The following is a 15,858-nucleotide window of genomic DNA, read 5'->3' as shown; positions in this document are numbered from 1 at the left end:
GGCCCTAGCTCTTTTCATGTAGTTGTTATAAACCACAAATAAGGATATCAGGAAGATTTGCCTTGCTTCTTGCTTGTATGGCCTAGGAGGAAAATGAGTTTAATCTCATCACTTTTAGCAATGCAGCAAACCAACCAAGGGCTAATGTATTCATTTTGGTTCTCCCAGTCAAGTAAGCAGCCCGGATGTCAGTGACCAGAAACCTGAAACATCGAGCCTTGCTTCAAACCTTACCATGTCAGAGGAAAGTAAGTACTATGCATGATGGAAGAGGCATTCCTATAACCAAGTAATACTCTTCTGGTATAATTGGTTTTTTCTAATTGCTGGATTATTCTAGAATATCCAGAAGGTTCTCTTAGTTTTTGTGTGTGCATACTTGTGCTCTCCTATAAACTTTATTAACATGCCAGCTGAAAAAAGTCACATGGAATCTTCCTACCCAAGCAGTCATATTCAGTGACTTTTGTTTTGAGGTTGGACATTCTAAAAGTAATAGTGCTTTGCCCCAAATCAGAAAAGTTTGTGGGCCTACCCCTGATGGCTCCTCTGGAGGACTTCGTATTTTTCTGCCTTTCTAATAAAAGCAAGTGATCCTACCTATCAGTCTTAGTCAGGAAAATAAATGGTTCCTGAGGAAGATCCAGCTTAATAAGATAAACCCTCCATGTACCAATTTTCACTCTCCTGATTATATTTATGTATTAGATACCCCCAAAAAATGTATAGTGTTCTGTTTTTTCTTTTGATTAAACCCAGGAATGTTTAACCACTGAGCCACATCCCCAGCTCTTTTTTATATTTTATTTAGAGACAGGGTCTCACTGAGTTACTTAGGACCTCACCAAATTGCTGAGGCTGGCTTTGAACTCATGATCTTCCTGCCCCAGTCTTCTGAGCCTCTGGGATTACAGGCATGTGCCACTGCACCCAGCTAGTGTTCTGTGTTTTTCTTATAGAGACATAGCTTTGTCTAGCAAACTCACTCACTCCGCTAAATTTTTCTCCCCAGGACAAGTACTCCTTCCTGAAATTAAATAGCTATGCTCTTCCATATTTTATCACATACTTAAAAAAGAATAAATTTGTGTCAGACATTTTTGTAAAAGGCACTAGTTTTGGAAATATCTTTTAAGACAGTCAACCTATAAACTTTCCTTAAAAAAAAAAAAAAAAAGGCATGGCTTTAAAAATTTTTTATCTTGAGTTCTATATGTTATTTCTTCAAAGCTGATTTTATTTCAGTGGTTCTTAAACTGTTAGCATAAGACATAAGAATCATTCTGAAATGCTTGTTTGTAACAGAATTCTAGGCTCACTTTCAGAGATATTATTATTCAGTGGGTCTAATATGAATGGGGAATCTTCATTTTCAGGAAGTTACTAGGTCAGTCTGGTATATATGGCAAACTCTTTAGTGAAGTGTTTCCTCTGATTTCTTGAGTATACTAATTCCCAGAAAAAGACCTGTTCTCTAAAATCTCATACCACAGCCAGAAAATAAGCTGAGTCTTTTTTGCTCCTTCCAAATAATTTTTCTTCTTCTTCTTCTTCTTTTCTTTTTTGGTACTGGGGATTGAATTTAGAGGCATTCAACCACTGAGGCACATTCCCAGCCCTATTTTGTATTTTATTTAGAGAGACAAGGTCTCACTTATGCTGTGGCTGGCTTTAAACTCACAATCCTCCTGCCTCATCCTCCAGAGCCACTGGGATTACAGGCACGCACCACCACACCCCGCTCTCTTCATTTTTCCTTCAAAAACTCTTGTTCCTTTGAAGTCTTTATCTATACCTTCCTTCCCATTTCTTTTTACCTTAGACTGAACTTCAAGCAATTTTATTCTTTAAAGACTAGATCCTCTTTGTTTTTCTCCATCCAAACTTTTATAGCTCTCTGATTTTAACATAGATGTCAATTACTTAGCTAGTACCCTTCATCTCTCTTTGTTTTAATTTTCCTATTTACTGAGCATAGATTTCTCGGTCCTTTATTTTTATCTCCCTTACATATACTTTCAATAACTTTCTTTTTTTGTGTGTTATCACTTTTATTTTTTCCATATTTTTATTGATGCAACTTTCAATAACTTTTAATAATAAACCCTTTTCTTACCCTTATTCTCCTTGTTATACTCCAGTCCTAATTTAACCCAACTTTCTACCTTCCCCATAAAATGTACACAAACAACATTATTGGATAGAATTATGTACCTAAGTCACTATTTGCACTCTAGTCATAGAACTTCAGGTGGGCACCCAATGTGCTTTGAAATCCTACATTTCCTTAACAAATTCTGTTAAATATTTTACACCGCTTCTTTCAAAGAACCAATACTCACTTTTCCTTACTCTTGAATGATCATGCCTTCTCCAATAAAAGCTATGGTCAGGAAACTCCCTTATTATCTCACCACCACCAAATCTTCAAATCTGCCTATTTTCTTGCTTCCTTGTGTTTTAATGGAAGTAGTATTCTTATTCCTGTCTGATGTACATCATTTTACTTGTGTTCCGTAGTCTGACCTGTCTCACTTTTCTCAAGGACTTTAGTACTATTGTTATTCTCCCACCACTCCTACATCATTATATTTTTCTCTTCTTAATCCTTCCAGAGAGTAAAGAGATATGCTGTGGTATTTACCATCTTCACACACTAATAAAACCCCCTGGGGTTTCACATCTTATACTAGTTGAAGACTTTCTCTCTGTTTTGTGGCATATCAGAAGCTCTGAAAAGAGTTGCCCTTATTTGCTCATCTCCCATTCACTCTTCAACCTACTCAGTTTAGCTTCATGTCCCCACTCTTCCAGCGAGATTTCTCCTGTCAAGGTCATTTGTTATTTTCTTATTGCCAGTTGTAGTAGAAATATCTCTTTTATGTTCTGCCTCCCACCATATTTCCTCCTATCTTATTCCTTTGATGGTCATTCCTTCCTCATGCAGAATGCTGAATACTGATGGGCCTCAGGGCTTAGTTCTAAAGCTGCCATCTTTTCTCCTTCAGAAACCTCCCATTCATTACATTACTTTAAACATATAATATATTATTAATGAATCCCAATTTTATATTTCCAGTCTGATATCTCCCCTGATTAAAAAAATTTTTTAATATCTTCATATTAATAATTTATTTTTAAGTTATATTGAGGATCAAACCCAGTGTCACACGTGCCAGGCAAATGCTCTACCACTGAGCCACAACCCCAGCCCCAATCTCCCCTGATTTCATTTAAATATACAACTGCCTTTTTGAGATCTCTACTTAGATGTCTGAAAGGAAAGTCATACTTAAAATGTCTGAAGAAGAGCTTTATCCTCAAGCTCCCATCAAGTCTGTTCATCTCCTAGACTGGCTCATCATTGGAAGAGGTATCACTGTCTCATCGTTCTCAAACTAAAAACCTAGAAACCATCCTGCAATTCTATGTTTTCCTTATTTCCTACTACACCCAAACCCATCAGAACATCATTAGTTGTGCCTTCAGAGTGTATATCAAAGCCTTGGCTCACTATTGATATTCTACTCTAAGCCAACATATTACTTCTCTTCTCCTCCTATTCATAATGATAGATTATGCCTTGACTCTTTATAATCCTTTCATGATTCCCAAGTATTGCCAAGATCAAGCTTTATTCATTATCTAGGAGAGTTAAAATTGGCCTAATTTTCCCAGAATGTTTTGATTAAATTAAATTTGAAGGGAATAAAGTTTTGAGTTTGTCAAGTACGTGTCATCACAGTGAGAACTATGTAGAAGTCAAAGGATCTTACCTTTCATTATATGTGATGGGTTTTAAAAACTTCCCCTTCATTTAAAAAAATTTTTTTTAGTTGTGGACAGACATAACACCTTTAATTTATTTATTTGTCTATGTGGTGCTGGGGATCAAACCCAAGGCCCCACACATGCAAAGCAAACACTCTACCAAATGAATTACAACCCCAGCCCATCCCCTTCGTTTTTGACATGATGATTATAGATGAATATCACCTTCAGGTGTCCAATAATTATTTTTAAAGACTTCAAACAATGACATTGGATAATATCTTCTATAATAAGCTCACAGGTATTGATTGCCTTACTCTTTAAAAAAAAAATCCTTCTAGTTATAGTTGGACACAATACCTTTATTTTATTTATTTTTATGTGGTGCTCAGGATCAAATCCAGTGCCTCACACACGCTAGGAAAGCGCTCTGCCACTGAACTACAGCCCTAACCCTTGGACAAGAATTGGTCCCTTGTCTGTTCTTGACTGGGGTTTCCTTTTGGGTTCAGGTACTCTTTCAGTGAACCCAGCTAGATACAAACTTAGTTGGTTCCAGTCCCTGTTGACAGTAGAATAGCTTCTTTTATTGTTGTTGAAGGAAGTTCTTGAATAGTTCAGGAGTCTGATGAAAGCATTTTGCAATGTAACTGCCTACAATGTGAACTGAAATAGTGCCTAATGAATGGCATATAGCTACCTGTCAAACTTGAATCAAATATTTACAACATTTATCTCAGATGTAATCATAAGGGTCATAGCTTCACAGCAGCTTTTTCAATGTAAAATCATGGGGGTCAAGAGATACCACCTGGTAAAGTCACTTATACCTGACAGTTTATCAGAATATCACATCAGTTTCTTAAGTCTGTCTCTACTTTGCCAAATGTAAACAAAGCCTTTACTATGCACATTAAAAAAAAAAAAAAAGTACTGTACTTGCATCTATTTTACCATTCTTTATATACAACAGTAACAACAATTTTCTAATAAAATTGGTTACTTCCCCCAAAGATTTGGAGATCATTCTTATCGTCTTTTACTAAGAATAGAATAAGCACCCAGAGAATGAATAAGCTGAAGAAGGATAATGTGATTTCCCGGATACAAACTTGCTTTTTAAGTTTTCCTGAGCACAGCTGAGAGCTTAGAGGGTTACTTTATCTATGGTTTTAGATCATTGATTGGTAAAGATATAAATCAGTTGGAATCAGCCTTTGGCTCTTTTCCATACCCCTGTCACCCCACATTCTCAATTCTTTCATTGTCTCTGAAAGTCTACAAACAGGTCTATAAACACAAAAGTGGCATTTTTCTGCTACAGTCTTTCAAACTTTGTGATATCCAAACTGTGTTCTGTTAATTTAGTTTGAATGACTATGCAGTGGAATGTGCAGTTTTTCCATTTCATTTTTGAAATGTTCTAACTTTTTTGCCTGGTGATATTATCTTTTTTTCAGTTATGACATGCACCGATTACATCCCTCGCTCATCCAATGATTATACCTCACAAATGTATTCTGCAAAGTAAGTTGAATGATTATTTTTGAAATATATGTATACCTTTTCACTTCTCATGCTCTGTCTTTATTCCTATTTCTGTTTCCTCTAAATATAATCTATGTAAACCCTTTTTTTTTTTTTTTTTTATGGTAGTAGAGATTGAGCTTAGGGGCACTCTACCACTGAGCTACATCCCAGCCCCCCTTTTATTTTTTGAGATAGGGTCTTGAGATAGAGTCTCTCTAAGTTGCCCATGCTGGCCTTGGAGTTGTGATCCTCCTGTGTGAACCTCTTGAGTAGCTAGGATTATAAGCACACATTGCTGTACCTAACTAACATCTTTTTTTTTTTTTTTTTTTAATCCAGGAATTGAACCCAGGGGCACTTAACCACTGAGCTGCATCCCCACCCTTTTTTGTATATTATTTAGAGATAGGGTCTCACTGACTTGCTTAGGGCCTCACTAAGTTGCTGAGGCTGGCTTTGAACTTGGGATCCTCCTCCTCAGCCTCTTGAGCCACTGGGATTACAGGCGTGTGCCATCATGCCTGGCTACAACATCCTTTTAAAAGGTAGATAGTTGCGTGGAATAGATTACTGTTACACAGGAACCCACTGTAAATGAGTAGACACTGAAAATGGAAAATACTGTTAGTTGGCTGGGGATATAGCTCAGTTGGTAGGGTGCTTGCTTCACATGCACAAGGCTCTTGGTTCAATCCCCAACACCACCAAAAAAAGAAAAGAAAAGAAAAAAGAAAAAGAAAATACTGTTAGTGATCAAAACATACTACTGATTGATCTGTGATCCTTTTCTTTCCTCTACCTTAACCCAGAAATTTAAAAATCTGCTCAAGATGGCCCTGGTTTGGGACTTCTCAGCTTAATCTCTGTTCATTTCCTTGTTTGAGGAATGTCCTCAGAATAGAATTGGGCTTAAAGTTAGATAGATTTGGTGGATTGAAGTCACTAAGAGGTAAGGTAAGGTCAGCGTTAAGACCAACCAGGTTAATCATTTCAAGATGGATAGGTGCAGAACAGTATATATACCAAATTACCAATTGTGAATTAGTGAAGAGATAGACCTATGCATGCATAGACAAGTATAAGTATGCTTATTAAGCCAGGGTATATTCTTTTTTTTTTTTTTTAATTGTTTAATTGTTGGTTGTTCAAAACATTACAAATTTCTTGACATATCATATTCCACACTTTGATTCAAGTGGGTTATGAACTCCCACCTTCACCCCATACACAGATTGCAGAATCACATCAGTTACACATCCATTGATTTACATATTGCCATACTAGTGTCTGTTGTGCTCCGCTGCCTTTCCCATCCTCCACCATCCCCCCTCCCCCCTCTCCCCTCCCCTCCCCTCCTCTCTCTCTACCCCCTCCACTGTATAACCCTGAGGGTCTCCTTCCATTTCCATGCAATTTCCCTTCTCTCTCCCTTTCCCTCCCACCTCTCATCCCTGTTAAATGTTAATCTTCTCCTGCTCTTCGTCCCTACTCTGATCTTAGTTACTCTCCTTATATCAAAGAAGACATTTGGCATTTGTTTTTTAGGGATTGGCTAGCTTCACTTAGCATAATCTGCTCTAATGCCATCCATTTCCCTGCAAATTCTATGATTTTGTCATTTTTTAATGCAGAGTAATACTCCATTGTGTATAAATGCCACATTTTTTTTATCCATTCGTCTATTGAAGGGCATCTAGGTTGGTTCCACAGTCTTGCTATTGTGAATTGTGCTGCTATGAACATTGATGTAGCAGTGTCCCTGTAGCATGCTCTTTTTAGGTCTTTAGGGAATAGACCAAGAAGGGGAATAGCTGGGTCAAATGGTGGCTCCATTCCCAGCTTTCCAAGAAATCTCCATACTGCTTTCCAAATTGGCTGCACCAATTTGCAGTCCCACCAGCAATGTACAAGTGTACCCTTTTCCCCACATCCTCGCCAGCACTTGTTGTTGTTTGACTTCATAATGGCTGCCAATCTTACTGGAGTGAGATGGTATCTTAGGGTGGTTTTGATTTGCATTTCTCTGACAGCTAGAGATGGTGAGCATTTTTTCATGTACTTGTTGATTGACTGTATGTCCTCCTCTGAGAAGTGTCTGTTCAGGTCCTTGACTCATTTGTTGATTGGGTTGTTTGTTCTCTTATTGTCTAATTTTTTGAGTTCTTTGTATACTCTGGATATTAGGGCTCTATCTGAAGTGTGAGGAGTAAAGATTTGTTCCCAGGGTGTAGGCTCCCTATTTACCTCTCTTATTGTTTCTTTTGCTGAGAAAAAACTTTTTAGTTTGAGTAAGTCCCATTTGTTGATTCTAGTTATTAACTTTTGTGCTATGGGTGTCCTATTGAGGAATTTGGAGCCCGACCCCACCGAATGTAGATCGTAGCCAATTTTTTCTTCTATCAGACGGCGTGTCTCTGATTTGATATCAAGCTCCTTGATCCATTTTGAATTCACTTTTGTGCATGGCGAGAGAAAGGGATTCAGTTTCATTTTGTTGCATATGGATTTCCAGTTTTCCCAGCACCATTTGTTGAAGATGCTATACTTCCTCCATTGCATGCTTTTAGCCCCTTTATCAAATATAAGATAGTTGTAGTTTTGTGGATTGGTTTCTGTGTTACAAACATAGGAGACATAAAGAAATGGTGAGAGGTGCCCCTGTGAGAGCTGTAAAAAGAAATTGGCATTTTTTTTCTAGTTGTGCCCATTTTTCCTTTTGAATTTTGTATTAAAAATAAACTAATTAAAAAGTCAACTCATTGAGTTTTTTGTTTCTAATCTGATATTAACACTAATGGCCTTGCCTAGTCATTTTCATGTGGTTTTCTCTGTGAGATGATTAAACCTATTCTGTGGGATTATTATGAAGAAATTAGATAATAAATATAAAAACACATTTGAGCTTTGAGATCTGCAGACACATGAAAAAGGATACTGTGATCTTTCAATTTTTTTTTAAGATGGACACAGTATCTTTATTTATTTTTATGTTGTGCTGAGGATTGAACCCAGTACCTCACATGTGCAAGGCAAGCGCTCAACCACTGAGCTATAACCCCAGCCCCCTGTGATCTTTCTTATCTCTGAAAATGAATCCATCCAAGGTCACTAATACTTCAGACTGTTCCCATATGACTTGAATAGCAACTATTATCTGAACTGTTTCCTGAGCTCAGATCTAGCTATGAATACAGTCTCTTGGGGTCCACTGAGTCATGAATATGTTACATATGCCAAATAAAGTATTTGCATACCTGCTACATTCATTTTATTAGCTGTGCTTTCTATCTTAATTCAGATCTCCTTACTACATATCAGAAACATTGTATTGTGATTTTAACTGGACCTCCATTGCAGCTTTACCTCCTTCTAATTCATTTTAGAAAACAATGTCAAATTAACCTCTATTAAAGAATAGCTTTGACCTTGTCCTCCTTTGCTCAGCAATTTAGTGCCTCCCAGTTGTTTCAGATGTGTCTGAACTCTTTTAACCAGGGGCTTTGCTTTATTTTTCTGCCTCTTTTATTTTTTAATATTTATTTTTTAGTTGTAGTTGGACACAATACCTTTATTTTTTTATATATTTCTTTTTATGTGGTACTGAGGATCGAACCCAGGGCCTTGCACGTGCTAGGTGAATGCACTACCAATGAGCCACAACTCCAGCCCCAATCTTTCTGTCTTTTGCTCGTTACTTTTCTTCTCAATATACTTGCCTTAATAATATAGTGTTTGTTCCTTAGAGACTGAAACCCTTGCTTTCCTTCCTCTGTACCAGGGCTTTTTTCCTTCTAGAATACTGTTTCTTTTTAGAAACATCCTTAGAAAATGTTTTTTTAGAACACCCTTTCTCTCCTGATTATGTGTACATGCTATCTGCTCAGCTCACATACCATTTCTTTGTAGCCTTCCCTTATTGTCCTTTACCTCGAAAGTTGCAAAAAATCTTTTCCCCTGCTACAACATATACCTTCCACCCTTATTTTGTTTTTATTACATAAATAATACAATAATAATACAAATAACATTTTTTCCTTGCATCGGAAGTACATCATAATATACCAAATAGAGTAACTGATACTCAAACATTCAGTGTAATTGCATGGATGAAATGACAGGTCAGCTAGCCAGTGTATGAAGTCCCAGGGACTTACCTGCTGAATTCAAATCCTTAAGGATTCCTGATTGGTTGCCACCAACTAGTGATGGTATTGCTCTTACTTAAATATCAGTGGGGAGATAAAGTCTTAACTGAGATTTCTCAGATGTTATTAGTTAACCTGGCTCTTATTTTATAAAGCTTGATATGAGAATATTAGAGTTCACCCCTACCCTTTGTTTTCTGATATAGTCATTTGCCTTTTCTTTCTTTTTAGTTGTTGATAGACCTTTATTTTCTTTATTTATATGTGGTGCTGAGAATCAAACCAGTGCCTCACACATGCCGGGCAAGTGGACTATCACTAAGCCCCAACCCCAGCCCCCCTCGTTTGCCTTTTCTCAATCAGCCTCATCCTCTTCTCCAAGTCCAACTTTCCTTCTCAGAACTTTAGTTTAGCCCAAGGAATTGGGTGGAGAATGAGATCCAATTGCCAATTCTTTTCTATCTAGTTTTCTATTATTTTAGGATTTTACTCTGTATGAAGACATAAATAAGGGCATAAATATTTTTAGTTCTTGTGCCTCGCCTCACGTAGTGCCTTTTATGTACTACATCATGGATGTTTGTAGGATAATAATTGGAACTTGGAAGGATGTTTGAAAGTATTAAGTTTTCCATAAAATTTTTCCTTAGGTGGATGTAGTAGAACCTGAAAAAGAAAAAAGCATTCAGCTTTCTGACCATAAGAGCCATTTTATGTGGCAGATAAGCTGTCTCATTTCTGATTTTTTAACTTTAATGTTATTAATTATTTTATCTATTTTTTATTACTAAAATAACTCAGAGTTTTTGTTTTCTTGAATTTTTCATGAAAGTTTTCGTTTTCTTGAATTTTTCCAGACCTTATGCACATATCCTGTCGGTTCCTGTTTCGGAAACTGCTTACCCTGGGCAGACTCAGTACCAGACACTACAGCAGTCTCAACCCTATGCTGTCTATCCTCAGGCAACACAAACATATGGACTACCTCCTTTTGGTAAGGCATTCTATTATAAGCAATTTCTACAAATGTTGATTTTATACTCCAGAAGCTTCAAAAAGCAAGCATGGCTAATCAGGAAGCTGAAAGATGTGTCATCTTTTACAGAGTTCTTATTCAGAACTTGGGTATACAAGATGTTTAATGCATGTAATATAAAATTGTTTTCCAATACTCATTTGTTCACTCACAAAAATTTAGCTACTTCCAAAGTTTGACTCTGAAGCTTAAAATCTTTAAAGTGTTTGAAAAGCTCTTTGAAGAATTACTGTTGATTTAACTTACTTTATATATAGCATGGTACCATAGTTAGGTAAGCATAAGTATATTTTGAAATGGCCAATTTTCTGCCCAAACCAGGTAATCTGGATTTTTTTGTATGTTATTTAATACTGGGACACTCGACAACTGAGCCACATCCCCTGCCCTATTTTGTATTTTATTTAGAGAAGGGTCTCACTGAGTTGCTTAGCAACTCAATTTTGCTGAGGCTGGCTTTGAACTCTCAATTGTCCTGCCTCGGCCTCCCAAGCCACTGGGATTACAGGTGTTCGCTACTGCTCCCAGCTAAAATTCAGGTAGTCTTAATGTCCAGATAAAATATGCCTCATAAAATACTCTATGGTTGGTGGGGTTTTGCTTTTTGGTTTTGGCCAATTTCTCTCTTTCCTGTCTATGCTCACCCCAGCCCCAAACTGATCAAATGTCCTGCTAAACCAAAAGTCATCTTTTTTTTTTTTTTTTAAGAGAGAGAGAGAGAATTTTAATATTTATTTATTTTTTAGTTTTCGGCAGACACAACATCTTTGTTTGTATGTGGTGCTGAGGATCGAACCCGGGCCGCATGCATGCCAGGCTAGCGTGCTACTGCTTGAGCCACATCCCCAGCCCCCCGAAAGTCATCTTAAAACGAGAAAATCTCCAATTTTCTATAACCTTATCATGTGCATAGGGAATTATTTTAATTGGTTTTAGGTATCTTGGACATGAACTGAAAATCAGAGTGATTTATCAGACGTTAATTTGAGGTTTTTTGGGCACCTAATTTCTATGCTGATTTTTCTGTGTGTGTGTGTGTGTGTGTAAATTGATAGCTAGATGCAGTGTGCTTTATTTCCCCTTGTCTGTTTTTCTAGCACTGGTGTTAGAAAATTTAGAGAAATATTTTAAATATGTAATATGTTAATAAAATTATGTCTTTGTAGACTTTATTTAAACAAGCTGGGAATTAGAAAAATTTCCAAAAATCACCACATAGATTCTGGATGTGTTAACTGTTGCCTGCCTTTGATTTCTACATTCTTATCTTTCCTGGCCCATTTGGATAGTCTTTTATTATGTTATGTCAGTGAGTGTTTTTTTTGTGTGTGTGTGTGCCAGTAATTAAATCCAGGGGTACTGAACAATTAAGCAACATCCTCAGCCCTTTAAAAAATTTGTTATTATAAGACAGGGTCTTGCTAAGTTGCTTAGGGCATCACTAAGTTCCTGAGGCTGTTTTCAAACTTGCAATCCTCCTGCCTCAGCCTCCCAAGTCCCTGGGATTACAGGAGTATGCCTCTATTCCCAGCTTCTTAGTCATATTTTTAACCAGCCAAGACTCTTTCCTTTTGGAAAGAGAACCCTCTGAGAATATTTTTGTGATTATTTTTATTTGTGTATATTAAAGCTAATTTTTGGACAGCTAATAATTATAAAGTAATTATTTTCACATTTTTTACCCTCTATTTTGATTTGAATTTATTATGAGCAAGTCCAAATCATTTACAACATTTTTGAACAGTTAATCATTCCTGCTGTTGTATATGAAATAAGATTCCCATTATCTCTGAATTCAGTTTATGGAATGGCTAACATAATACCATGTGCATAAAGATCCTAGGTATTGTATCTATTATGATCATTTATTTCTAAATTATATATATTTATAAAATTCTGTTAAAAACGTAGAGGAGGGCTGGGGACATCTCAATGGCAGAGCGCTTTGCCTAGCACGTGTGAGGCATTGGCTTCCATCCTTAGCACCACATAAAAATAAATAAAATAAAAGCATTCTGTCCATCTACAACTGCAAAAAAAAAATCTTGGACAAAACATCGAAACATTGTTTATGTTGTAGAAAAAATTTGATAATTAAGGCTCTTTTGATTTGTTTTTGTTTAATATCTGGGAGTAAGAAAGACTTGTGTTATATAAATTCTTCTGTCAGTAATTGAGAGAGACAGATAGTCATTAACTTGACTTTAAGTAATATATAACACTTACTGGGGAAGAGATATTTAGGTTGAGGTAACATGGACAATGGATGTAGCATATTCTCAGATTTTTTTTTTTCCGGAGCTGTGTATAACAGGTGTTTGTATGGGACTGGGGTTGTAGCTCAGAGGTATAGTGCTTGCCTAGCACGTGCAAGGCGCTGGGTTCAATTCTCAGCACCACATAAAAATAAATAAATAAATAAATAAAGGTATTGTGTCCAATTACAACTAAAAAATGTTTTTAAAAAAGAGATGTTTGTAGTACTTTTGAAAGTTACTGTATCATTAAAAGACATTTTCTTGGGTTTTAATACATGCATTTTGGCAGTTTGTTCACTTAAAAGAAAGAAAACATTTCTTTTGAAAATAAGATTTTGGTACTGCCTATTTTAAGATTAGCTAGTCTGTTATTTTATTTCAGATGTAAATAGGACTTAGAGAAAACCTCTTATAATAATCTATTTTTTGAGTACTTACTTTGTCAAGCAATTTTACACCATATATTATTGTCTCATTTAGTCCTCAGAATAGTCCTAAGCGGTAAGTGGTAACATTTTCACTTTTGATAGGTAGGGAAACTAAGACTTGGTTAAATCACTAGCCCAAAGTCATACAATTAGTAAATGCCCAGGGTAAAAATTGAACCTACATCTGTTTAATTCCAGAGGGACTTATAAATTCACAACTGTATCAAAAAGATGGTCTCAGAATCATGTCTGAAATTAAAAAGTTTTTTCCTCTCAAAAAAAGGAGAAAAGAATAGAAAAAATTTTAGGAAGGTTTGTTAGAAATAATCTTTTAAAAATGAGGAATGGGCTGGGATTGTGGCTTAGTGGTAGAGTGCTTGCCTGGTATGCATGAGGCACTGGGTCCGATCCTCAACACTGCATAGATATAAAATAAAGACATTATATCCACTAAAAACTAAAAAATAAATATTTTTAAAAAATGAAGAATGCTGATCGTTTTCTTTTCTGAACTATTATAGGAGTTGGATGGGATAGTCGAATAGAAAAAGAGATTAGAAGTCTTAATTCCTAGTGATCTGAAGAATTTTATGTGAGGAAAAGGATTTATTTCTAAGGGTTATATACAATATGTTCTTAGTTGCCACTCTTCTGATTTACTTAAAAAAAATTTAATGTGAGTTGGAATATTTGGAGATATGTTAAAGGATGGTTCATTTCATTTCACTTAGTAATATTTTTTGTGATACTTCTTTTGTAATCAGGAGTAGTACTCAGCTTACACTATTAGTGTGTATAAAATAGTTCAGCCAAATTAGTTATTGAATCAGCAAACCAATATAGTCTTACATTTTTTTCCTAGCATGTGTGTCCTTCATTTCCTAATTAAACTAATTTCTAAAGAGCCATGACTCTGATATATACTATAAACTGAGTGATCAGATTAGAGTGGTAGAATTTATGATAAGGCCCCCACCCTGGGGCATCAGAAGACTAACACTCAGGTATAGATTTACGTTTTCTATAGTCTCTCTAAGCAGGGTATTGGTGCACCAAAGCCTGAAAGAGCTCGAAAAGCTTTCTAGTCATACTCCTGGCACAGTGTACTAAGAGTCAAGATACCGGCTGGGCACGGTGGTACACACCTGAATCCCAGCAGCTCAGGAGGCTGAGGCAGGAGGATCAAGAGTTCAAAGCCAGCCTTAGCAAAAGTAAGGTGCTAAGCAACTCAGTGAGGCCCTGTCTCTAAATAAAATATAAAATAGGGCTAGGGATATGGCTTAGTGGTTGAGTGCTTCTGAGTTCAGTCGCTGGTAGACAAAAAAAAGAGTCAATAAACCAGAGTTTGTTTTTCTCATTTGTTGTAAGCAGTAGTTCTATATTGTCAGACCATTTATTTGGTCATGTTACCTATTAACTGGAATTCTGCACAAGGTGCCTTTAATGAAAGATATATACATGTCTGAAGAACAGGACTACAGTGATACTGGAGGCAGTATTTTTATTGTCTTTTATTTAACTGTTTCTCATAAAATAATTTTATATTAAATATCTAATTGTGTTTCTGACCAGAAATGCATGTGCCCTTATAAGAGAGACCAGTTTATAAATATTGTACAGTTTGAATATAGGTAAATAAAATTTAACTCACACACTAATAATAAAAGTATTCTCACTTGATACATTGTTATTAATGAGATATTGCTTTAGTATACTATAACAATATGTTCACAAATTAATACCTCATGGTCAAAACCTACTTAGAAAAGATATTACATTGATTACAATATATCAGGAAATTGTGACATTTAAATTGTAATTTGCTTACCAAAAGAGTGATACATAACCACCAAGAATTAAGGCACTGATATTTGTAGGGGTTCTGTGTTTGGGATTGAGGTCTCTGATAACTTCATGAATGTGGCATGCTTGGTGGCTAGGAAGTTTCTGTGCAAAGACACAGAAATGTCTGGCTGCTGGGAAAACTTCTGTGCAAAAACACAGGATGCCTGGCTGCTGTATCACTCACTGTCCTTCATGAGGAAACTGTGTGTTAGAGTCTTATCAGCCTTGACCTTGATTTCAGGCACACAGCTCCTGGGAATAAAGGAACTCTCTTATTAGACAACCACATTATTTCACTGAGTCTAAACCTGCTAACAGTAACTTTATACAGTGGACTTTCTTGAGAGCTACACAGAGCTCCGAAGGTTGCATATTGCAACTTAGTATGTAACTGATAAATAAGCTGCATAATGTTGCTAAGTCTGTAACCTGCCCAGTAATACAATGAACAATATGTGCTAATGATGCCAGTGGCCTAAAGTAACCTATTGATATAAATAAAGCTTGGCATCTTGTCCTGTCTGCCATTCTGCCATCTTTCTTTCCTGCCTCCGCATCTTGTCTCTGTGTCTCCTTTTTATTTTCTTTACTGATAATTGGCATTTCACATCATACGTGTTTTTAAAATGATATCTTCACTGGGCACAATGGCACATGCCTGTAATCACAGTGACTCAAGAGGCTGAGGCAGAGGAGGATGGCAAGTTCAAAGTTAGCCTCAACAACTTAGTGAGGCTGTCTCAAAAAACAAAAGGGATTGGGGGTGTAGCTCAGTAGTAAAGCTCCTGTGGGTTCAATCCCCAGTACCCAAAATAAATAAGTAAATAAAAATAAATCCTCAAACA

At 36.3% G+C, this 15,858-nt stretch overlaps 1 protein-coding gene across 5 annotated transcripts in view; it reads left to right on the top strand.

The window, feature by feature from the left end:
* Positions 1–15,858, top strand: part of Eya3 (EYA transcriptional coactivator and phosphatase 3) — a 104,487-nt gene that overhangs the window by 41,519 nt on the left and 47,110 nt on the right. For 4 of the 5 annotated variants that reach the window (XM_027936975.3, XM_027936972.3, XM_027936974.3 and 1 more), the window contains exons 4-6: positions 169–248; positions 5,232–5,298; positions 10,304–10,440. In XM_027936975.3, the coding sequence (XP_027792776.1) occupies positions 169–248; positions 5,232–5,298; positions 10,304–10,440 (284 nt within the window). The remainder of the gene's footprint in view (positions 1–168; positions 249–5,231; positions 5,299–10,303; positions 10,441–15,858) is intronic. The other variant, XM_071617527.1, reaches the window with a different exon arrangement.

Source organism: Marmota flaviventris, chromosome 10, assembly GCF_047511675.1.
Source record: "Marmota flaviventris isolate mMarFla1 chromosome 10, mMarFla1.hap1, whole genome shotgun sequence".
In the NCBI taxonomy this organism is placed as follows: domain Eukaryota; kingdom Metazoa; phylum Chordata; class Mammalia; order Rodentia; family Sciuridae; genus Marmota; species Marmota flaviventris.
The sequence above is the reverse complement of the archived record's forward strand: the minus strand, read 5'-3'. Positions and strand labels throughout refer to the sequence as shown.